A 26,418-nucleotide genomic window follows, 5' to 3' on the forward strand; every position below is an offset into this window, starting at 1 on the left:
TTAAAAGGAAATGCACGGATCCCACGATCACTTGTATCCAGTTACGGCAAGTATGTAACCGGCACCCCAGACCCCTTTTTCAAAACAAGTGAGAACTTGACACATGAGATGCCTGTGGTTCTACAATTTGGACATGCTTTTTTTTTTTAATATACAAAGATTTATTTTTATTTATTAGCAATAAACATGGACATGCATTTTTAACATCCTTTTTTGTCAGGAATTCCTGAAGAGAGGACTCTTGCTATTTATACAGTATTTATTTTACAAATCATCAGTTTAATACTCCAAATTTCTTGAAAACACACCTGGATTATGTGTGACAGATTTCTTTGCCTGTGTCTCAAAGGTCTATTCTTCATGCGTTTCAAAAACCTTCATTGAAATAATCACGTAAATTATCCCCTTTGCAATGGGAAGGCAAGCAATAAGTCCTTTAAAAATTGTTTGGAATAACCATCAGAATTCCCTACATCAGGTATTTTCAGCTCAGCAATATTTATATATTTGTCTGCTATCAGTTAATAGCTCTTCAGGCAAGAAGCTATTTTCCCTTTCTAAAAAATCTCTGCTGGAAAGTCAGCAAACCTTTGAGAAGAGGGTGGAACTAATTACATGGGCAGCTCCATTCTCTTGTCCCTTAGCTTTTTTTTTTTTTTTTAAATTAAAATTTCCCTTGTGCCTTCCATCAAGATTTTATTGAATTCATTGTCAAGCTCTTCACTGGGTAGATGAAGAAATGGGCCCAACAAATAATTTAAAAGTTAAGTGACTCGAGTAGAGTCATAGAAGGAGACATTAGACGCTAGCAGAAGAGGAGGAACAGAGGGTAGGTAATGAACTTGGTTTAGACTAGTCAAATTGAGGTGATTGTGGGATACCCCCGTCAAGAAATCTACAGACAGATATATGGGTTGAGCTCAGAAGAAAGATATAGGCTACAGAGGGAAAATTGAGTCTTTGTGAATATGTTTAGCAATGAGACTTGAAGTTTAAGTTACTCCCCAAGAAATAAGACCAATGATTCTTACATTCTGTTCAGTTACATTACAATAATTTATCCTCTACCTATAACATGTAAAGTATTGTTGTAGATGTGTGGGTGTGTGTTAAAATGAATAAGATAGTTAGCTTTCTAGAGGTGTATTACCAGGAAGGAGATGTATATGATCTTATTTTAAAGCATATGTGGGTAAATCCTAGAGAAGTATAGCTAAAGTGATGGGATTGCAAGGAGGAAGGAGAGAATCAAATTGATTGGAAAGGTCTGGGAAAACTTAGAGGGGGGTGGGTTTTGAGCTGATTCTTAAAGACTGATAGAACTTCAGGAAGATGGAGGTAGAAGTAAATAGTAAATAACCTTGAGCAAAGGCTTGGAAATAGAAGAACTGTAGTGTTTATTTTCAAAATAGAAACCAACAATCATATGTTCTTGGGGCATAGGGTTTGAGAAGGTATATACAGTTTGAAAAAACAGGTAGGCTCTGTTAATGATAAATTCTTTATTAGAGTATTTCAGATTCAAGAATCTCTTTCTCTCTCCCTTTCAAACATGAATTGTCCACTTAGATATACTGTGAGGCAAATTGTATCTTCTTAAAACTTAATTGATAATACAGTAAAGGCTTGTAACCTAGTCAACCTGTAAAAGGAGCCATGTAATTCCTTCCCCCAATGTGATGGTTAAAAAGGAGTGTACTGTGTTCACAATGATACAGACTCTGTTATCACTGGATTAGAAAATCCCACATATGACTAACAGGTGATTTCAGTTTCATTTTAGTTTCGATGTTCAAGGTTTACACATCCCTTAATTATGCTTATTTTCAGTGAAGAAGAAATAAAAGATTCCCAGGATGGAGATATTCCAGAAGGGACTTTGAGTTAAAGAAGACTTCTTACATGTAACAAGTAAGCCCGTATTTTACGTGTTAAGTTTGATTGATAAATGAAAGTTTGCTCGTTTGTATTTCTTTCAGGTATCTTCTTTATTGCGAAGAGATCATCTACAGTGGGCAAAGGTTATGTATTTTGGCTGGCAGCCAGGTAGCCACACAGCTGGGTTGACCTCTGAATGAAATTGTATTGAAACTGTCCTATTACGTCAGTAAGTGTCCTGAATTCTCTAAGTGAAGTCAAATTTTGTAGGTGGCATTACTTCTGCTAAGGTGGTATTGGAACAGTGATCAAGTGTAGGGATAAAGATGAACTATCCTTCATACAAGTTATACAAGTATGTGGTTACTGAAGGAGCTGCAGGCCCTTTTTTATGAGAGCTGCTATGTTTATTATGTACTTTGCTGTGTAGTTTTCTTTCTAGTTGGCGTTATGTTCTGTTTCACTAAATTAGGTATTTAGAAGTTGCCAGATCAGATTAGTTTATGGAGTTTGATGTTCTACCAGTAATGCAATTTCTAAGTTTCTTAGAAATTATTTTTTCCCATCTTGTAAATCTTGTCTCAAAATGGCTAGTGTTTTCCTTATCCATGCCAGGTAAAGGAAGCTCTCTTTGTGGGGAGAGTGATTAAGAAATACACACATGGAGGTCTACCTCGTTTTATTGCACTTTGCTTTATTGTGCTTCTCAGATATTGTGGTTTTTACAAATTGGAGATTTTGACAACCCTGCATTGAGCAAGTCGACCAGCACCATTTTTCCAACAGCATTTGCTCCCTTTGTGTCACTGTCACATTTTGGTAATTCCCACAATATTTCAAACTTTTTCATAATTGTTATATATTGTTATGGTGATCTGTGATTAGTGATCTTTTACTTTTTAAAAAAAAAAACCCCATTTATTTATTTATTTATTTGGCTGCGCTGGGTCTTAGTTGCGGCACGTGGGATCTTTTAGTCTCGGCATGCGAACTCTTAGTTGCGGCATGTGGGATCCAGTTCCCCGACCAGAGATCGAACCCAGACCCCTGCATTGGGAGCATGGGGTTTCAGCCACTGGACCACCAGGGAAGTCCCAGTGATCTTTTACTCTTGCAAAAAGATTTTGACTCGCTGAAGGCTCAGATCATGGTTAGCACTTTTTAGCAATAAATATTTTTTAATTAAGGTACATACAGTTTTTAGACACAGTGCACACTTAATGCACAGGCTTTTAGACAGAATTGCACACTTAATAGACTACAGTATAGTGTAAACATAACTTTTATATGCAACCAAAAAATGTGTGTGACTCACTTCTTGCGATACTTGCTATATTGTGGTGGTCTGGAATCAAACCCTCAATATCTCCGAGGTGTGCCTGTATATTAAAATCAGTTTACTCATTAGAGATAACTCACCTAAATACCAACATCTCTAAGCCTCAGTTCCATGATCTGTAAAATGGGACCAATGATACCCTTCTTATAGAAATTTGTGAGAATTAAATAAAATAAAGTTTGTAAAACACTTCACACATAGTAAATACTCAGCAGTGGTAGCTACTATTCTTACTATCTATTCTTCCACTATATATGGCAATATTTTTTTTCCTAGATAGTAAAGCTTAGGAAAGTACGTTTTGTTAAATGACGTTAAAACAGGACTTGGGTACACATTAAACACATCCAGTATAACCATGTTAAGGCATCTGCCAATATTCTGTGGAATTTTGTTCCACACGCTCAAAATCTAGTACATTAGACTTCCGAACTCACTATTCCTTCCACCTGGCAATCTTTTTCATATGACAGCCACATGGCTAATTTCATTACTCAAATGCCACCTTCTTAGTGAGGCCTGCTCTGACCATTCTAATTAAAATTGCAACCTGTGGTGCACCTGCCTCTACTCCAACTCCTGATTTCCCTTAACATTGCTCTGTTCTTTCTGTAGTGCTTATCACCTTCTAATATGATGCCTAATTTACTTATTATTTTTATCGTTGATTGACTATCTTTCTCTGCTAGGATGTAAGTTCCATAATGGCAGGGATTTTTGTCTCTTTTGTCACATGATCTATCTCAAGAACTTAAAATAGCACATGGTAGGTTTAAGTAAATATTCAATTAAACAGAACCTTTTGATTAAATCTCATCCTCCTAAGCTCCATGCTTATACTGGGCATGATGTCTTTCATTTTAAGATTAGAAACTTATTGCAGGGAAATTCGTGGCCTGCTAGATTGGAAATGCTCAGATTTTAAAATTATTTTTCCATCCTGTTTGGCCACAACATTCTTGACAGGAAAAGTAGTGATAATGAGCTTTTGTTTTTTTCTGTAAGAAGAGTGAAATATCTTTTAATATTATTCTGAAGACTTTTAAACAAAATACTTAAAAGTGCTAAAATGACAAGAACACTGTTAAGTATTAGGTTGTGTGTTTTTTTAAGTAACACTTTCTCCTCCTAGTTTTTAAAGTAATAAGTGTTCTTTATAGAACACATAGGGTGTTAGTCTACTCTGGCTGCCTTAATAGAATACAACAGACTGGGTGGCTTAAACGACAGAAATTAATTTTTCTTACAGTTCTGGAGGCTGGAAGTCCAACATCGAGGTGCCAGCAAGCTTGGTTTCTGGTGAGGCCTCTTTCTTTGGGTTGCAGATGGCTCCTTTCTTGCTGTGTCCTTTCTTATAAGGACACCAGTCCTATTGGATTAGGGACCCATCCTTGTGACTTCTTTTAACCTTATTACCTCCGTAAAGACCTATCTCTAGATACAGTCACATTGAGGGTTAGTACTTCAACATATGCGTTTTGGGGGGAAACTATTCAGCCCATAAATATAGAAAAGAATGAAGAAGAAAAAAATCACCTATAATACCATTAATTCCCCAGATAAAATCACTGTTAACATGTTTTGTATTTCTCCAGTCATATTTCCTTTGCATTTTCAAAGCTTTGAGATTATAACATAGTATTTTTTCACTTAACATTCTTTAAAATGAAGTCAAAGATTGCAAATGCAGATGCTTACAGATATCGGGCAGACAGGCAAGATAATGATGATAACTAACATTTATTAAGCCCTGACTATGCTAGGTACTTTTCTAGAGGTTTGTATGTATTATATATGTTATCTTTCTTAACCTTCACAGTAACCCTCTGTCGTATATACCATTATTATCTCCATATTTCAGAGGAAGAAAATAAGACAAAGGGAGGTAAAGGAACATATTTAAGGACACAGAGCTATTAGGTAGGTGAATTGGCATTGAGACCCAGCTGTTGAAATGACTGAAGTGGGGTGACTGGCTACTGTGGTGAACTTGAGAGAGCCTATGCCATTAGGGGCGTGCCCACTGCTCATGAAGGAATGATAGTCTACTGTAGCAGATCTTTGAGTTTTTCAGTAGCAGGGAAAAATCTAGATTTTTATATGAAATGTTGGCAATTAATTAGGGACTTCCCTGGCGGTCCAGTGGTTAGGACTCTGCGATTCCACTGCAGGGGGCACGGGTTTGATCCCTGGCTGCACAGCATGGCCAAAAAAAAAAAAAAGAAAATTAAGACAGTTAAAGAAACCACTGTTGAGTCAGACAGATCTCATCTGCAGATTGCTTTCAGCTTACGTTTATAAAATAGGGTTCATAATAGTGATATCTACCTCCTAAGTTTGATGTAAGAGTTAAATGAGGACATTTTATGTACAACATTTAGCTCAATGCCTGGCACGTAGTGGTAAGTAAATGTTAGCTATTATTAGAAGAATAAACACTTTCTCCAGTCATCAAAATTCTTTATAAATATCATTTACTATTGTTTTTATTTTAAGAAATTATATAATACATTAGTACATGTCTGTTGTAAAAAACTCAAATGATATGAAAGAATATTTAAAGGATTAAAATTGCATTTGCTTCCTACTCCCAACTCCTTTCCCCTCTCCATGTATAATTAGGAAGCATATATTGCAGTATGCTATATTTATCCTTTTGGTACTTGCTTTTTTCACTTAATGTGTCTTGAGATCTTCCGAAGTCAGGTTATACAAAGCTACTTCATTCTTTTTAAAGGTTGCATGGTGTATTCTTTAGTATGGATGTACCATAATTTATTGAATTAGGCTTCTCAATTGTCATTTGGGTTGCTTTCGATTTTTTGCTATTTTAAAAAAGGTTCTGCAAAGAGCATATATCTTTGTGCACATTTGTAAGTATTTCCCTATGCTTGATTCTTAGATGGAATTGCTGTATCAAAGCATATTAAGAATTTTTGGGACTTCCCTGGTGGCGCAGTGGTTAAGAATCCGCCTGCCAATGCAGGGGACACGGGTTCAAGCCCTGGTCCGGGAAGATCCCACATGCCGCGGAGCAACTAAGCCCGTGTGCCACAACTACTGAGCCTGTGCCCTAGAGCCCGCAAGCCACAACTACTGAGCCCGTGTGCCACAACTACTGAAGCCCGCGCACCTAGAGCCCGTGCTCCACAACAAGAGAAGCCACCGCAATGAGAAGCCCATGCACTGCAACGAAGAGTAGCCCCCGCTCGCTGCAACTAGAGAAAGCCCACGCACAGCAACGAAGACCCAACGCAGCCAAAACTAAATAAATAAATGAATAAATAAATTAATTTTAAAAAATGCTTTAAAAAAAGCATATTAAGAATTTTCACAGCTACTGTACCTTTGTTAAATATATTTTTAGTAGCTTTGTAATATTCCATTTTATGATTCTACCATTATTAATTCCTTTTGTTGACACATTTAGATGATTTCCAGTTTTTTGCCACTATAAATGGTCCTGTGGTAAATGTCTTTGTGAGCAGGTTATGTGTTTTAAAAGGTAAGTAGTCTGAGAGGAAGTTATCAACTATTAAGTATATCTCTGACACTTTACTTTCCCAAAGCTATATATTATAAAAAGTATATTTAGTGATAATATATTATTTTTAGAAAAAGTAGGGCTTTGATAAAGTCATGGTCTAGGGTTTTTAATATTATACTCAAGATTTTTAGAATCTTTTATGATGTTTCATTTTAGGTGTTGTCAGCTGTAATGAAGAACACTGTGAGACAGAAGATTGAATAAAGCCTTGTAACAACTGGATTAGAGGTTTAGAAAAGAAAGTTAAAATTAGTCACTTTGGTTTTAGTGTTCCAATTTCATAATATTTATTCTTTCTTTTAAATGGATTTAGGGAGTAGAAGTTAAAATTCAGTGCTACACCAAAGGATGCACTAATATTTGTTCCTTTTTTTTTTCTTTTTGTATGAGAGAAGGAGGTAGATAACCAAGAGATATAGTGATTCATAATGAAATATACTAAGTTAAATTTTATGATGTCGGTTCTTGGCATTGTAATCTATGTAATTGATTTAATTGTGGATATCTGGGTGTCTGTCAGGTTTTTCCATGAGGGACAGTATGTTTTCGGTATTTTAACAGTAAGCTTTATGCTCTTTGGAACACTTGTGGTCCAGTGTTTTAGTTATTCTTGGTTCAAGAACGATTTAAAGGAATCAGGCCAAGAAAGTCAGCATTGTTTTCTTCTACTTCATTGCTTGCAAGGAGGAGTTTTTACAAGGTGAGCATATACTTTTGATCATTAACACTATTATTCTTTTTTTCAGACAGAAGCTACCTTTCTGTATCTGGGTAGTCAAATGTACAAAGGTCCCCTATTTGCATGTAGCACAAGGTTACTTGCTTCTCACTAGCAGTGCTTGTGTGAGTCATTGAACTGTCAGAATTTTCCAGGTTCATTAATAGAATGTTTTAATTTACCTAATTAAGTTACTTTTTCTAATATGTTATCACTTTTTTATGAGAGGGAAAAGGACTGATTTCTATGTCTTGTGAATCTTTTCTCATCTATTTTATATTTTAAGACTGATTATGTAAATATAGCCTATCACTTGCAACTCTGATAGAGCACTTAATTTTTTAAGTTACTTGTATCATTCATTTAATGAAGTGAAATTTTTACTGCAATAATGCAGTAACCATGTGGTTATCTTGGTACAGAATCATCCACAGAACTAAAAACAACCTTAAGAATCATGTTGTTTAAAGCCTGTTTTCTGGTTAAAGAAAATAGAATCTAAATAAGCCCTGAGAATTCTGTGATTCTCCATATACCTAATTTCACATGACCTTTTCTTCATTATCTTAAGGAATTTAATTCTGTTCAAAGCAATATATATATTAAAGGTAAAGAGAAGAATTAAGGACAGATATAAAATTATTGTTTTTCATAGTAAATTTTATCTGTATAAACAGTTGAATTGAAGCCTAGCTGTTATGACAACATGGTAATTATGTTCAGCTTTTGAAAATGGACATTTCCAATGTATAAATGTAAAATTGCAGCTTATAGCTGTTGTCACTTTTTAATGTGTTATAATTGACCTTGCATGGTGTGAAATAAAAGTTTAAACACTGGTGTAAAAAAAAAAATAAAGACAAATATTAAGAGGATAATGTACTATTTTGCTACAGTTAGGTTTTGAAGTTGGGCTATTTTAATAGCCATCTTTCCTGAGAAAGATTTTAGTGGCAATAGAATTCTAGATGAGTAGTTATTTTCTCTCTGTATATTATATTCTCTCATCTTTTTGTTTCCGTTGTGACTATTGAAGAGTTAGATGTCAATCTTACTGTTGCTCTTTAAAAGTATTTTGTCTTCTTTTTTCCCCTCTGGCTGCTCTTATGATTTTTCTCTTTATCTTTGGGTTTCTACAGTTTATGATATATCCAGGTATATATTTACTTTTATTTCTCCTGCTTGGGATTTGCTGGTTCTCTTGATACTATAGATTATTATCTTCCATGAATTCTGCACAATCCTCAGCCATTATTTTTTCTAACATTTTCTTTACCGTATTTCTGTCTCTTTTCCTTCTGGGACTCCAAACAAATTTAAGGTAGACCTTCTTGCTGTATCTAACATGACTGTTACATGTTAGATTGTTTATTTGAGATTTTTCTTATTTCCTGAGATAAGCTTGTATCACTATAAACTTCCCTCATAGAACTGCTTTTGCTGTGTTCCACAGATTTAGTATCATTGTGTTTTCATGTTCATTTGTCTCCAGGTATTTTTTGTTCCTCTTTGATTTTGTCAGTGACCCATTGATTGTTTAGTAGCATATTGTTTTTGTTTTTTGCATTCTTTTCTCGTAGTTGATTTCTAGTCTCATGCCATTGTGGTCAGAACAGATGCTTGATATAATTTCAATATTCTTAAATTTATTGAGACTTGTTTTGTGGCTTGTCATGTGATCTATCCTGGAGGATGTTCCATGTGCACTTGAAAAGAATGTATATCTTGCTGCTTTTGGATGGAATGTTCTATATATAATTTGTTAAGCCCATCAGGTTTAATGTCATTTAAGCCCAGTGTCTCCTTACTGATTTTCTGTCTGGATCTTACGTCTCTCTACCTATGTAAGTGGGTTGTTAAAGTCTCCTACTATTGTTGTGTTACTGTCAGTTTCTCTCTTTATGTTTGTTAATATTTGCTTTATGTATTTAGGTGCTCCTATGTTGGGTACATATGTATACCCATATTGTTATATCTTCTTCTTTGACTGATCCCTTTATCATTATGTAAGTCCTTTTCTGTCTCTTGTTACAGTCTTTGTTTTAAAGTCTATCTTGTCTAATATAAGTATTGCTGCCCCAGCTTTCTTATGATTTACATTTGCATGGAATACCTTTTCCTATACTCTCTCTTTCAGTCTGTATGTCTTTAGATCTGAAGTGAGTCTCATGTAGGCAGCATATATACAGGTCTTGTTTTTGTGTCCTTTCAGCCAGTCTACGTCTTTTGACTGGAGCATTCAGTCCATTTACATTTAAAGTAATTATTGTTAGATATGTCTTATTGCCATTTTGTTAACTGTTTTGGAGTTGTTTTGTAGTTCTTTTTGGCTTCTTTCTTCTTCTTTTGCTCTCTTCCCTTGTGATTTGATGACTATCTTTAGTGTTATGTTTGGGTTTCTTTCTTTTCTTTTGTGTATCTATTATAGATATTTGGTTAGTTATTACCATGAGGTTCATGTATAACAATCTGATCATTATACTGATACGTGATTATTTTAAGGTGATGTTGGTTTAAGTTCAAACACTTTCTAACAACCACGCATTTTTGCTTCCTACCACCCATGTTTACTGTTTTGACATCATATTTTACATCTTTCTGTTTTGTGTATCCCTTAACTACTTATTGTGAATATAGATGATTTTACTACTTTTATCTTTTAACCTTGCTACTAGCTTTATGAGTGGTTGATCTACTACCTTTACTGTATATTTGCCTTTACCAATGAGATTTTTCCTTTCATAATTTTCATATTTCTAGTTGTTGTCTCTTTTCCTTAGAGAAGTTCCTTTAACGTTTCTTGTAAAGCTGGTTTAGTGGTTCTGAACTCTTTTAGCTTTTGCTTGTCTGTAAAACTTTATATTTCTCCTTCAAATCGGAATGATATCCTTGCTGGGTAGAGTATTCTTTTTTTTTTTTTAATTATTATTTATTTATTTATTTATTTTTGGCTGTGTTGGGTCCTCGCCCCTGTGTGAGGGCTTTCTCCAGCTGCGGCAAGCGGGGACCACCCCTCATCACGGTGCGCGGGCCTCTCACCATCGTGGCCTCTCCTGCTGCGGGGCACAGGCTCCAGACGCGCAGGCTCAGTAGTTGTGGCTCACGGGCCCAGTTGCTCCGCGGCATGTGGGATCCTCCCAGACCAGGGCTCGAACCCGTGTCCCCTGCATCGGCAGGCAGACTCTCAACCACTGCGCCACCAGGGAAGCCCAAGTATTCTTGCTTGTAGGTTTTTTCTTTCATCACTTTGGCTGTATGGTGCCACTCCCTTCTGGCCTGCAAAATTTCTATGGAAAAGTCAGCTGATAGTCTTATGGGAGTTCCGTTGTACATACAGAGATTCTTCATTCTTACTGATTTCTTTGCTTAGTAGTTAGGGATGTGGGGACAAGTAGGTAGCCATTTGGAAAAAAAAAATATGTGAATTATAACTGGACCTTCACACAAAATTCAGGGTTAGCCCATGCTCTAACATGGCACATGATCTTGAAAAGAGTTTAGCCTGTTCTGTGATGAAGGTGAAATCTTTAGAAGTATATTGATAGAAACATAGAGATGGGTACAGTATTGGGAGAGTTTTAAAATGTTGTAGTTTATGTCTTCAGCTTCCCAGTCTTTGATATGACAGAACATGGGCTCTAACTCCTCCTAACCAGAAGAAAATCAGAAAGGATAAACTGGCAGAGTTTTGTTTCTGGAGTAGCACTAGGCAACCCCCTCCCCAACACCCAACACTAAATCCCAAACCACAAGGACAAGAAAATAGTTTTTTCCCCTTTTTGCCATTCAAATGGACAGACCACAGATTGTAGAAATTGACCAGAATGGAAGTAAGAGGCAGCAATAGCCAGTATATGCAGCATAAGAACAGTAACGGTTTTGATTCACTTTAGAGTTGGGATAATTTAATATCGCATGTTATGGGCTATACATCTAGGTAAAATACCAGACACCAGGATAAATTTCAAGTGAATCAAATATTTAATGTAAAAATATTTATACTATAAGAAAACATGGGAAAATTCCTTTATAGCCTTGAAATGGGGAAAGCCTTTCTAACCATAACTTAAAATCCCTAAGCTATAAAAATTATAGATTTGATAATAAAAAATGCATGCCAATAAACAAAAGCAAACATCTCCCAAACAAACAAAAGCAAAGCAAAAAGGAAAACAGCTTTAACACGAGAAAATATTTACAATATTTAATAGAAAAAGGGCTAGTCTTTTAGTATTTAAAGAGCTTCTGAAGTCAAAAAGAAAAAGGTCATCCACCCAATTGAAACATGGGAAAACAGTAAGGATAGTTCAGAGAAGAGGAAGTGCAAATGGCTCTTAAGTTGTCTGAAGGATGCTAAGCCTCGTTCATAATTTAATAATTGCCAATTAAAACTTCACTGAGATATTCTTCACCTACCAGACTGGCAAAAATCCAAATGATAACACACTCTCTTGGTAAGGCGTGGGAGAACAGGTATTCTCATACTCTGTTGATGGGAGTATGGATTGGTACCATCCCTGTGGAGGGCAGTTTGACCATATTTCAAATGCACATACCTTTAGGCCAGAGGTTCCTCTTCTGGGAATTTATTGTACTTGCAGACATGTAAAATGACATATGCACAGCTTTTCAATTGTAGTATTCTTTGTAACAGCAAAATACTGGAAACAATTAAAATGTCTGTTGGTACAGTTTATGGTATACCTATGCAATGGCACACTACATAGCTATTACAAAGAATGATAAAGTACTTTATGTACTGAAATGGAAAGATCTCCAAGATGTACTTTTAAGTGAAAAGACAAGGTGCAGACAGCAGATATGATATGCTACAGTCTGTGTAAAAAAAAGTGGTGAAAAGGCATATATACTTATACTTGCTTGTATATGCATAAAGAAACTCTAGAAGGGTACACATGAAATTAGTAACCGTGAATTCTTATGGTCATAGGGGAGGGTGAAAACTGGGTAGTTAGGTCATAGGAGTGGCATGGAGTTTTTTCAGCAAATAACTTTAAAAAATTTTTTTGCATTATTTGAATATTTTGCCTATTCAAACAAAAAAAGAAGAAAAGGAAAAATTGAATTAGGTTTGCTCTTAGTGATAAACAGATACTTGATAAACAGACACTTCCCTCTTTTTGTCTTTCTTTTTCTTTTTCTTTGTATTTTCTTAGTGCAGGAAGTGGCAGAATACTGAGATGAATAGTGAGAAATAAGCAAAAATTAAAACATAATTAATTTAAAACATAAGTTCATAAAAATGGGCAAATTATCCAAGGGTCTGTCTAAACTGAGTATGGAAAAACATGAGATTTACTGAACTACAGATTCATTTCCCTACAGAGTAGATAAATTGAGTTTGTGTTGGTAGATGAAAGAAAAGGAATGTCAGCATGAATTATTTATTAGGTGTAAGTGCCTGTTGCTACTAAGTATGTTCTCACTGCTCAGGGGTCTGTGGAGTAGAACATTTCATTTTCCAGAATATAAATTAGATGACATTTCTGTATTTCTATTTTATGTACTATTTGTGATAAAACCTTTCCCCTTGCCGAAGGAGACTTTTCCTTTGATGGGTATATGAAAGGCATTTGTATTATTTAAAATATGGAAGTTATTGTTGCTCTTTTAAAATAACTGGTAAAAAAAGTTCAAATCGTGTGAAAGAAAGTACAATGGAGATGAGTCTCCTTCCTTCCGCAGGTCCCTAGGCCCTTCTTTATGGAGTTTCTTAAATGGGCATTAAATAGTTGAACATTTTTTCTTACCTATTCTTCTATTTAAAATGCTTTAGAGAGAGGTCATCTGGTAATGTTCAAATTTCCTAGGGTGCAATATTTATGAGACTTGAGGATCTGGCCCCTTTACTTAAATCTCTAAATATCTGAGGATTTTCCTAGGTATCTTATTGTTGTTGATTTCTCATTAAATATTGTTTTGATCAGACAACATAATTTGTGTGATTATAGTCTTCTTACATTTATTGACTTGTTTTATGGCCCAACATATAGTCTCACTTGGTGAATATTCCATGTGCATTTGAAAAGAATTTGTAAATTGCTGTTGTTGAGTGTAGTGTTCTATAAATGTATAAATTAGGGCAATATGTTGATAATGTTATTAAAATCTGCTATATTCTTACTGATTTTTTTCTTTTGGCCTACCTTTTCTTTCAATTACTGAGAGATGAGTGTTAAAACACTCTAATATTGTGGATTTATCTTTTTCTCCTTGTACTTTGACAATTTTTGCTTCATGTATCTTCAAACTCTATTATTAGGTACATTCAGATGTCTTCTTGAAAAATTGATTCTTATATCATTGTGATATGACTCTCTTTATCTCTGTTAATACTCCTTGATTTGAAATCTATTTTGTCTGGGATACTAATATAGCCATACTAACTATTTTTTTGTGATTTCCTTTCAAACTATCTGTGTTTTTTTTTTTTAATTTTATTTTATTATTTATTTTTGGCTGCGTTGGGGCTTCATTGCTGCCTGTGGGCTTTCTCTAGTTGTGGAGAGTGGGGGCTACTCTTTGTTGCAATGCGCAGGCTCCTCATTGCTGTGGCTTGTCTTTGTTGTGGAGCACAGCTCTAGGTGCGTGGGCTTCAGTAGTTGTGGCACGTGGGCTCAGTAGTTGCGGCTCGCGGGCTCTAAAGTGTAGGCTCAGTAGTTGTGGCACGTGGGCTTAGTTGCTCCGCGGCATGTGGGATCTTCCCCTACCAGGCCTGGACCCGTGTCCCTTGCATTGGCAGGCGGGTTCTTAACTACTGCGCCACCAGGGAAGTCCCTCAAACTATCCGTGTCTTTATGTTTAAAGAGAGTCTCTTCCAAATCATATAGAGTTGAATCTTGATTTTTTTATCCAGTTTGACAATCTTTTATTGAAACGTTTAATCCATTTACACTTCATATATTACTGTAATTATTGATATAGTTGTCTTCTGGGCCTACCTATTGTTTGGTTTTTATTTTTTCTGTTTGGGTTCGTTGAGCTTTATGTTGTTGTTTTTGATCAAATTTGGAAAATATTTTTCGCCAGTATGTTGTCAAGTTTTTTTTTTTTTTTCTGCCCCATTCTCTCTCTCTGTTTCTTTTGGGACTTCAATTACACCTTTGTTATTGAGGTTCTGTTACTTTTTTTCCCTAATTTTTTCTCTCTTTGTTTTGTTTGCTAATTTCAATATCTGGGTCATCTGTGGGTATGTTCCTATTAACTGATATGTTTCTATTAACTGATTATGCTCTTTAGCATAAGTTACATTTTCCTCTTAATTTGCATGTCATGTAATTTTTTATTGTGTAGTGGACATTGTGACTGATACCTTGTAGAGACTCTGGTTTCTGTTATCTTCCATTGAAGAGAAAGCAGACAGTTAAATTATTGGCAAATTACCTTGATGTGATACAGAGGCTTGGTTTAGGCTTTGCTAGGGAAGGTCTATTTTGCTTTTGTCCTTAGTCCTAGGGGAAGTCTTATAGACCTGAAGTATGGTCTTTACTTCTAAAGCATGACCCTTTTGGCGTTTCAGTGGGATGCTTGAAGTATTTACCAAGCCCCTCCAGTTTGGTGGAACTTAAACTCCAAACTCTTCCCTGTGGTAGACAGCTGCCAAAATCTCTGCTCATTCTTGCCATTTTTCCTCAGTTCCTTGAAGCATCACCCTAGATATACATAGTAAGGGGTTGGCTAAGGATTTAAGGAGGGTATATGCAGATTTGGGAGTTTTTTTACTCTGTGGCTCCCTCTTCTAGGATCCCTCTTAATTTCTAACCACTCTGGCAGATTCAACCTCAGTCCTCTCACTCTTTGAGCCAGTAATAATTCGACTTTCTGCTTGAGCTGTATCTACTTTTTGCCATTTGGACTGTGGGATGCTGGTAGAGGAAAAGCCAGATAAATGCATCTCATGCAGTATGGTTCCCTTCTTTCAAGGGTTAAGTGCCCTCATCCTTCTTCCTACTTTTGGTTGCTCTTTAGTGCCTTGTTTTCTTTAATATTTTGTCTGTAATTTATCATTGTCATCAGTAGGAAGGTGAGCTTGATACAAGGGAATCCATCATTACTGGAAGCTGTTGCCTCTTTATCTCAAATAAAAGAATACATTGTGATAAAATATGCTAAGAAAGCTCCTTCTGTTTCTTTTTCTTTGGCCTCTTCACCATTTCTCCCATAAAACTTAAACAATATCCTATTGATTAAAAAATTATATTCATACTCCCCTTCTCATGAAATTATCCTCAGATAAGCAGAACTTTGTATAGGTTTGCTATTAATTGCTACAAAATTGGAAAATATTCCTCTCTAAAGTCACTGGAAATATTAATGTGCACATCTGTAAACAGCTCCATCTTTTTTTTTGTTGCTGTTGTTGTTTGTTTAACAGGCACTGATATACCACTTAACATGTGTCAGTTATTGGTCTAAATATTTGACATGTATCAACTCCTTTAATCCTCATACCAACCCAATGAGGTAGATATGATGATTACCCCCTTTTTCAGATGAGGAAACTGAGGCATCACTAGGAAGTGATGGAGCAAGGATTTGAACCCAAGCATCCTGGCTTTTTTAGAGTCTGTACACTTAATCACTGTACTCTGCTGGCTTTCCCACTCTATGCTGCCTGTACTGATTTTGTTCTAGGTATGTACTTGTTAATATTTGTGAATTTTTCAAGTTTTTCAATTAGCAGTATCTATCCTCTTGCTTTAAAAGGATAGATACCTTTAAGAACATACTGTATTACATATTAGTCTTACATAAGATACATACGGGAACTCCCTATTGTGCCAGATACCCAGAAAAGACTCAAACATAAATTCACTTATAAATCTCACCTATAAATCCTAGACAGTGTTAATCATTTTTTTCCTATACTTTTACAACATAGTATTTACATTTCTGTTGAGTGGTTATTTCTTCTGCCTTGTATTGCAGCTAGCAGTTTATAGGCTTGACCTTCCTATTAGGTTGTAAGGTCATTGAAGGTGGAGGTCATGTCGTCATCATTTTTGTAGACATTCTACCCTGGCATCTAGTCCACATTGAATATAATGGACCATGTTATTCTAAAACTGTGATGGTAAAAATATACTTTTATTTGCTAGGTGAAGAATCTTTGCATATCCATATATGTATACATCTTGTTTAAAATGAGAATATCTTATATTTGTGTTTTACTTTCAGCTTTTCACAGTCCTGTCATGTCTACTGTCTCTTTATCTTTATGGAAAGATTGTCATGAACTCTCATTTATTCATTCATTCAGTAAATATTTTCTGAGAGCGGCTATGTGCCAGGTACTATTTTAGTTTCTCAGGATATAGCAATGAACAAAACAAAGTCCCTGCTTTCATGCAGATTTCATTCTTGTGAGAAGGTACAGATAAGCAAAATTAATGTGTCAAGTGATGATAAAGAAAAATGATGTAGGATAAAGAGATAGAATGCGATGGATGGTGTGATCTGGAAAGACCTCTGTGAGGAACTGGTATTTGAATAGAGACCTGAATGAAGTTAAGGAGTAAACTTGTAAAATCTCTGGGGTTTAGGAGAGTTCCAGGAAGAGGGAGCAGCAAAGACAAAGGCCTTTAACTTGGGAAAAACAGTAAGAAACGTACACTGAAAGTGTGGGAGAAATGAAAGGGAAAGGCAGATTATGGAGGGCCTTGTAAGATGGGGTTTTATTCTAAGTATGATGGAAATCATTGGAACATTTCGAGTGGAGGGATAACATCTAAATTATGGTTAACAGGTTCAAGCTAGATGCTGTGTAGAGAATAGGATGTATAGGAAGCAGGAGTAGAATCAGAGAGACCAATTATGAGGCTATCGAAGTAATCCAGGCCAGAGATGTTGGCTGCTTAAACTAGGATGGAGGCAGTGGAAGTGATAAGATGTGTTTAGATCTGGATATATTTGAAGTTAGAACTAAGAACCAACAGAACCTGCTGAGGAATTTTTATAGGGTATGAGAAAAAGAAGTTGGAAATTATTCCCACATTTTTGGTCTGAGCAACATGGTGCACGTTAGTGCCATTTACTGAAATGGGAAACATTGACAGAAGGAGCAAGTTGAAACAGGATATATATCACTGCCCTAATTTTATATATGGGGAAACTGAGGTGTAGATAAAGAGTTTTGATAAGCTTTGGGCTAGAATCCTGGTTGTCTTATTGTTAGCCTCAGATATTTTTGAAATAAGTGTTTCAGTTATTTTTGTTATTAATTTTACTTGGATGATGATAAGTCATGTTCATTTAAAAATTCTTTGTAAAGAAGAGCCTGAGCAAGGATGTTTTAGGAGTCTTTGAAATTTTATGTTTTCCAGGGTGGTAATGGTCACAGAGCCTAGCACCTTGTAGATTATGGAGTACAGTTGACCTTGAACAACATGGGTTGGAGCTGTGTGGGTCCACTTATATGAAGATTTTTTTCAGTAGTAAAGACTACAGTACTACACGATCTGAGGTTGGTTGAATCCACGGATATGGAACTGAGGATACAAAGGGCCAGCTATCAATTATGCGTGGATTTTTTGACTGCACAGAGGGTTGGCATCCCTAACTCCACGTGTTCAAGGGTCAACAGTAATTATTTGCTAGATTAAATTGAAAGAAGATTCAATCTCATCTTCAACCTTGACATTATCATAAGGGCATGTATTTGTCTTTTAGTGAAGATAAATTGCATGAAGTGGAAATTGCAGTTTGTCTTTCAGAAAATAGTGGTTAAGACTAGGAATGATAAGATATAGGTTTGGACTCTAGGTCTGCCCCTTACTCTCTGCGTAACTTTCAGCAAATCACTCTACTGTTCTCAGCCTAACTTTTCCTATCTGTGATTTGGGAATAATACCTACTCATTTCTCATAATAACTGTGAAGATGAAAGAAGATCATGTATGCTTAACAGTGCTAGCACACACTGGCACATCAGACATGCAATAAAAATTGTGAAGTCTTGAACCTCAATAAAGCTACCATGAAATATTTACGAAGTTGAGAGAAATTTGTAGTAGAGAAAGTTTGTGGGAAAATTCTATTCTTAAACACATGTTGCTTTTTTTTCAAAATTATTATGTAAATTAACACACATGTTATAAAGAATCTATTACTGAAGATAAATATTCATGTTTACTTTACAGGTATTGGTTTGCCTTGAAAAAGGGTTATCATGTGGCTTTCAAGTACACCAGCAAAACGGATAACTTCGTGGAAGAACAAATCGATCCTCATAAAGAAGTTATAGATAGGGTGACAGATTTGAGCATGCTCAGGCTGTTTGAGACCTACCTGGAAGGCTGCCCACAACTTGCTCTTCAGCTCTACATCCTTCTGGAACATGGTCAAGAAAATTTCACTCAGTGTAGGTCTTTCTTAATACCCTGTGTTAGATGGATGCCACTGATACTTTATGTCAACTGTGTAACTCTTTGGCAGGTTTTAGAATTATTTTTATTGTTTTTCTTTTTAGAATTATTTACTTTTTTTGAAAAGAAGTACATGGTTCAAAGGTACTTTGAGGTATATAAAGGTATATAAAGGTATACTGTCTCCCTCCCCCTTCTTCCTCTCCCTTCCTTTGTCTGCCCAGAAAACAAACTATTATTGTCAGCTTTTTGATGATTCTTTCAGAAAAAAAAATTTAAAAGCCTATCTTTCTCTTTCCCTCTCTCTCTCTCTTTTTTTTTTATAGAAATGGTAACATAAAAACCATCTTTGTTTTTTGCACTTAACATATCTTGGAGATCTAAACATATCAGTACAGAAAGAGCACCCTCATTATTTTTCTTATCTGCATAGTATTACAAATTATGGATGTATCATGAATTATTTAACAGGCTCCCTCTTTATGTTAATTTAGGTTGTTTCTAATATTTTACTGTTGCAAAAAAGCTGCAGTGAATAGTCTTATGCATGCATTCTTTTGCATGTGTGAAGTTTAGCCATAGGGTAAATTCCCAGAATCGCAATCATTGGGTGAAAGTGCTAGTGCTACAAAACTAATGAAAGTTTTGCAAATTGGCTGAAATGTTGCTCTTTTATAGCAGATTTCCTCATTAGGGTTAAATGTACATTTTTAAAGGACAATTTGGTATTTCCATTAAGGAAATCTTTTAATAGGTGTTTAATTTGAGATGTTAAAAAAACTATTTATTTGCTAAAAATAGTCCCAGTTTTCATTAGTGACTAGGATTCCATGCAGACTTGGATTCACCTCAGAGTAGCAGATTGTCCTCTCCCCTGGAGTTCCCTCTATGCTAGACTCACCTGTGAGAACACTTCATTTCCCCAGTCTTCTTGTTCCCAGTTTCCCATAAACCTCTAGATTGTAGTCCCTTCTAATATTTTTACCTTTACTTTGATTGTTAGTGCACCACTGAAATGAACCTACTGTGTATGAGACCTCTTTTTCCTTGTGATGCGAAGAATTTGTGGGTTGGGACCTATTAGTCCCTGAAGCTAAAGTTCAGCATATAGAGCTTACAACCTGTATTATGGTAGATCTGCTGATGTTAACTGTGGCTGCTTCTGTGTGATGGGATTGTGAGTGATTTTAATCTATTTCATCTTCCTTATACTTTTCTGAATTTCCAAATTTTCTACAGTAACCATGTATTGTTTTGATAATCAGGAAGAATAATTCAAAATGTAAAAAAAAATCAGTTTATATATAGAACTACTTCAGAAGACTGAACAAATTCTTTTATCTTTGTTCCTTCTGAAATCATGCTAAAGAGGAGAGTAACAAGTAAAAACAGTATAAACCCATAAGGACGAAGAGAATGCAGAGTAGAATAGCAGATTAGAAATGTCAACAAATATTTAGAAGATGGAAAGCAGATAGAAAACTTGGGTTATTCAAATCAGTTCCACCACCACTAAAAGGCTAGATTATTTGAATCAACTCTCCCCCTGAAATTATCTAAAACAATTGGTTAAGTATTTTCAAAAGTCTTCATAAAAGCTTAAAACAATCTGATACAACAGGCCAAAATATGCATGAAAGTGGGAATGCAGCAGGGTTGAGTAGGACTGTGAAGGCATTTATACACTGAGGGTTTTTACTGAACCTTATAAACAAGCAGATTCAGTTTTGATGGCTTCCTAGGGTATGGAGGACTGGAGACAAAACTCAGGGTCCTCGCAAGGGAGGGACATCTGGTAGAAAATCCTAATCCGTAAAACTGGCACTCCAAAAGTCACCCTCCTCAGGGTAAAAGTGAAGTTACCTACCTCTAAATGAAACTTGACTGCATAAACAAAAATAATACTATGTGGCTAAGAAAAAGATAGAATGAAGACAAGCAGTAACATGCAAGTCAGGTGGAAGATGGATGGAGTTAAACTGTTTTAAATTCCTTGTATAGTTCAGGAGAAAGGTAAAGCAAAAGTGGATCTGCGGTTTTTGAGGTATAAAACAAAAACAATTAGAGAGACCCTATTTTTGAAAAGAAGAATGTAATATTAGGAAAACAGAATTATGTTAGTCTGCTTGGGCTGCCGTAACAGAATGCTATAGACTGGGCAGCTTAACCGACAGAAATATATTCTCTTACAGTTCTGGAGACTGGAAATCCAAAATCAAGGTGCCAGTAGGGTTGGTTTCTGGTGAGGACTCTCTTTGGGTTGCAGATGGCCACCTTCTTGCTGTGTCCTCACATGTCTTTCCTCTGTGTATGGAGAGAAAGAGAGATCTCTGGTATCTCTTTCTATTCTTACAAGGATACCGGTCCTATTAGATTTGGGTTAAATGCTTAACCTTACGAACTTGCTTAACCTTAACTATCTCCCTAAAGGCCCTATTTCAAAGTGTAGTCACATTGAGGATTAGGGCTTTAACATATGAATTTTGGAAGAATACAATTCAATTCATAAAAGATATGAAAGTAAGCATTTTTTAAAATAAAATAAAGAACAGTAAATTACAGGGATAAGAAAGCTGACCAATACCACCAATTTCACAAGAGAAAGAAAAGTAATATATTTTTATTATTTTAATACTCTTTTATCCAATTTTTTTGGCTGTGCACTCTGATTGGCTTTTGATTTGATAAGATTTTATGATATAATTTCCATAGAAAAGAAAAATTCATTCTTTTTTTCTAGCATAGTTAATAGAAATTAGTTTTTTGTTTATTTTTAATTTAGAGAAGTTTCAACTTCACAAAGTATTGATAATATTATAAGTATATTTTTTGATTGTTGTCACATTTGGGGAAAACTCTACCAGTGTCTTCAAAAATGTGGTATAAGATCAGAGTATATCAAGATTTTTTTTTTGATGAAGTAACTAATTTTAAATACTCTTTGAATTGGCAACACTTGTTTATTGTCAGTGTCTCCTTTAGTGAATAGTGGGAGTCTTTTGTTTTCTTTACTGGTGTCAATAATGTCAAATCAGAAGAAATTAATAAGAATCTGTATAGATGTGATTGGGCAAGGTCATTTCATACCGGGAGAAATGCATAAGCAAAGGCGTGGTTTGGCAAAGACAAGGAATTCCGTTTGGATAGAGTGTAATGTACAGATTAGATGAGCAAAATGAGCAGAAAAAATATATTGGAAACAGGTAGGTAAGTGGGAAATGGGAAATAATGTCAAACTAATAGTGCCAATTGGATGAGGATAGACCATCATGCCTTAATATTAAGGAATCAAAGGCCTGTTGACAGCAAGATAGTGAAGTGTTAAGATCAGGCAAACTGCTTGAGAATCCTAGATCTGTTACTTACTAATCATAATTATTCAAGCAAATCTTGTAAACCTATCCCCCTAAACCTAAACTATTCTCAACTCAATTTCCCTTTAGCCAGATCCCCAAAATGACCACAGCTTGCTTCAATACACTTAGGGAAAATGTGAGAGAGGAAAAGTAGGAGACAGGGAATTTTAGCAACTGCAATGAAAATATCTTATTTTTCTAAATTTTATAAAATAGATATGACAAAGTGAACACATTGCCAGGGCTTTGCCAGGCTTGGAAGGAGTCTGGGCAAGTGTGGGTCCCTGAAATTTAAGCTTCACTACCTTCATGATAAGTCTACCTGTGAGGTAAAAATACTGATTAACTTTAAACTTTGATACGTTTAATATGCATGTTGTGATTTCTAGGGAAGCCGTCAAAGAATAAAAACAGCATATCTCTGAAGGATGTGGATTACTAGATTGAAAGGTTGATAAAAACGGCCCATACCAAGCCCTCATTACAACATTTCAGAGACGCAAAGATGAAGATAAGATTCTAGAAGATTTGACAGAAAATAAAGATCATTTAAGGATAGGGAAATTGAATGGCTTTGAAATTCTTAACCATAACACTTGAGATTAGAATTTAATAGATCAATGACTTCAAAGTTTCAATGGAAAACATTTTTAAACTTTGAATTCTATTTCTGTTGAAACTGTGTATCAAACATGAGGGTAGAATAAAGACATTTTGAGACATACATGGTCTCAAAAGTTTAGCTTAGGTACAACTTTTCTCAGGAATGTCTGGAGAATGCTTGATCAAACCATGAGAAAGAAGCAAGAAGGAAATATTGCAACAGGAAACAGGAAGTCAGCACTGAAGAGAGGTGAAGGGAAGTTCTGGGGAGACAGGAAGCAAACCTTGACAGCAACCACCTTCAAGCAGAAGGATCATATTCTTAAAAAACAAACAAAAAACCCTAATCGATGCACATAGGGGAGTTGAATTAACTAATTTGAAGAATTTGCTGAGAAATACTGGTAAAAGTCATGAAAAACCAAGCAAGTTAAGTGACAATGAAAAGTTTTAAAAGGAAATATGTTCAGAATGTAGTATCTGGCTGAGCAGTCAAAGAGGCTGTACTTATGTAGTCATAATAAGGTAAACACTGAGTATTGATTTTACCAAAAATTGTGATGTTACTCTTTTGGGTAGAAGGAGGGAGAGGAAAATGGAAGGAGGGTGTGTATATATGTGTGCATGTGCAAAAATTTCCCCTTCCCACATAGGAAATTAATAATCAGTGTCTAAAGTAGATAAATTAAGAAATAGCACAGTATGTGTTTTATTTAGAAATACGGCAATACATGTCAGAAGTAAAGCTAGAAGAGTTGATAGTAATTTTTTCTGAGGGTCATGGCTAAGAGGTGAGAGGGGGTAGAGCAATCTACTGCTATTTTCTTATAAGTTCTTTAGCACTTATCAACTTTTAAAAACGATGTATATGTACTGGTTTGGAAGAAATTAAAACCAATTATAAAAAAGATATCACAGGGAAATTTAGGGGAAAGTGATGTTTAATTCAACTATTTTTAAATTAAAGAAGAAAGAAAAGAAGCGCAACTAATTGTGCAGTTCAGAGTGGTATATGCTAAAACCAGGAGAGTGGACAAAGACATTTATAATCGTCTTCAATGGAGGATCTATCTTAAGTCTGCCTTCCTATCCTAGTATACAGCCCTCCAGTGAGGCTAAATGGGAATGATGAGCATTCTGTATTTTACTCTAAATATTTCCTTCTAATTCTCTAATATCTTTGCTGTCAGTTTTATAAGTCCCCAGCTTTGAGTTCACGTGCTTCTACTCTACCATCTTGAGCTGATCTCAGTCTCCAGCTTTGAGAGTGGGGCTAATGACATGCCTTTCCAAAGTAGTAATGAACTTACTTTTCTCTTATTTGTTGGGGAAAAAATGGGATAAAGATGCCAAGCCTACAGAAATTTGTAAGTTTTAGATCGTGTTTGTTCATCTGGTCCATCATCTTAAAGATATGGGAAATTGAGCTGTTGATACCTCATACTTAACGTTAAATTTTCTGTTTAACCTCTCTCCCTTTCTTCCTGCCCCCTTCTCTCTCATGATGTCATTTCTTAGTGAATTAGGTGTATGTCCAAGGTCAAAGCCAAAAAGACTGGAAAAGCTAGGACTATCACTGTAGTCTCTTAGAGAACTTGCAGAGTATGCAGTTTCCATTGTACCAGTTGCTCAATAAAATTTGTCCAGTGAATTTATTCACAATCTTATAAAGCAGTCTAATGTAGTGGTTAAGCACACCAACTTTGGAATCAGGCAGATTTCAGTTCAAATCTCATCTCTCTGAAACTTGCTGGCTGTGTGACTTGGGTCAAGAAATGTATATATATTCTCTAAGCATTAATTCTCTCATATGTAATATAGGAATATTAATATCTATTTCAAAGGATTAAATGAGATGAGTATATAAAGTACCTGACGTGTTTATGGGTGTGTATATACAGATGAAGCATGTATGGCATATAGTAATTTAATATTGCTATTATTATTCCTATAACTATATCTTAAAAAAATTTTTTGTTTTGTAGATGCAGCCATCATGGTCTCTTGCTGTGCTATTTCTTGGTCGACTGTTGATTATCAAGTAGCTTTAAGAAAATCCTTACCTGATAAAAACCTTCTTAATGGACCCTGTCCTAAACTCGTATATCTCTTTTACAAGTTGTTTACATTATTATCTTGGATGTTGAGTGTTGTGCTTCTTTTATTCTTAAATGTTAAGATTGCTTTACTCCTGTTGTTATTTCTTTGGTTTTTAGGTATATTGTGGGCATTTAAAGAACAGACTGAGTTTTGTGCTTCCATAAGTATGGAATTCATATACAGGATTGTTGTTGGATTCATTCTTGTCTTTACATTTTTTAATATTAAGGGACAGAATACCAAATGTCCAATGTCTTGTTATTATATTGTAAGGGTATTGGCCACATTGGGGATATTGATTGTGTTCTGGTTTTACCCACTCTCTATTTTTAATTCAGACTATTTTATACCTGTCAGCATCACTATAGCTCTTACTCTTCTCCTTGGAATTATTTTTCTTATTGTTTATTACGGGACTTTGCACCCAAACAGAAGTGAAGAAACAAAACTGGATGAAGTTGATGGAAAACCAGTTCAAAGAGATTGTAGAATGAAGTATTTCCTAATGGAATAGGCTATTCACTTAAGAGATATGTTTTCTTATTTTTTGTTTCATTGGTTAGTAAAGAAAAAGTTTGTGTATATGTGTGTTGTGTCTTATTTTTGCCTTCTTTAATTTGAGGGCAGTTCTAGTACATTAATTATGAATGTTAGAGAGTATAATAATGTTTTTATTATCTAAGTTAATTTCTCACTTGGTTTTGAAGATCTTGGGTACTTAGATATATTTGCCTATTGCCTGGTAGAGTTGCCACCTTGAGCCTGAACTGAAAGAAATGGTCTCATTCCCATAATTAGAAGGCTGGAATTGAACTTCCCTCCAACTTTTCCTTCATTGTTTCTGAGCTAAAACTGATATACTCGTAGTAGGGAAATAAAAGGAAGAGAAGAGCAGGATACTCATTCTTCTTTCCTCTATCTTATTGATTCAGTGAATATATTTTGAGTTGGGGACAGATTGAGTAGAGGAAAAGGGAAAGGAGGGAAGAGCAAGAAAAAACAGAAAATTGACCGTCTTAACCCATCTTAACCATTTATAAGTATACAGTTCGGTAGTGTTAACTATATTCACTTTGTTTTGCTGCTCTATTAACATTTTTATCTTGCAAAACTGAGACTCTGTTCCCATTGAACAATTCCCCATTCCTTTCTTTCTCCAGCCTCTGGCAGCCACAACTCTATTTTGTATTTCTATAAAGTTGGCTACTGTAGATACTGCATATAAGTGGAATCATACAGTATTTGTCTTTTTGTGACTGGCTTATTTCACTTAGCATAATGTCCTCACAGGTCATCTATGTTGTAGCATGTGACAGGATTTCCTTCTTTTTAAAGGATGGATAACATTCCATTGTATATATATATATGCCACATTTTCTTTATTTATCCATAATTGGGTTGCTTCCACCTCTTGGCTTTTGTGAATAATGCTATAATGAACATGGATTTGCAAATGTTTCTCCAACAACCTGCATTCAACTCTTTGGGATATAT

General features: G+C 35.3%; 1 protein-coding gene across 1 annotated transcript; it reads left to right on the plus strand.

Annotated features, from left to right (window-relative positions):
• Positions 1-7,192: 7,192 nt before the first annotated feature.
• On the plus strand, positions 7,193-25,438 carry XKR9 (XK related 9). Its single transcript, XM_061172079.1, has 3 exons — positions 7,193-7,464; positions 18,641-18,861; positions 24,810-25,438. The coding sequence occupies exons 1-3, from the start codon at positions 7,193-7,195 to the stop codon at positions 25,436-25,438; spliced, it is 1,122 nt and encodes a 373-aa protein (XP_061028062.1).
• Positions 25,439-26,418: the final 980 nt, after the last annotated feature.

This window comes from Eubalaena glacialis, chromosome 17, assembly GCF_028564815.1.
Source record: "Eubalaena glacialis isolate mEubGla1 chromosome 17, mEubGla1.1.hap2.+ XY, whole genome shotgun sequence".
NCBI classification, from domain to species: Eukaryota; Metazoa; Chordata; class Mammalia; order Artiodactyla; family Balaenidae; genus Eubalaena; species Eubalaena glacialis.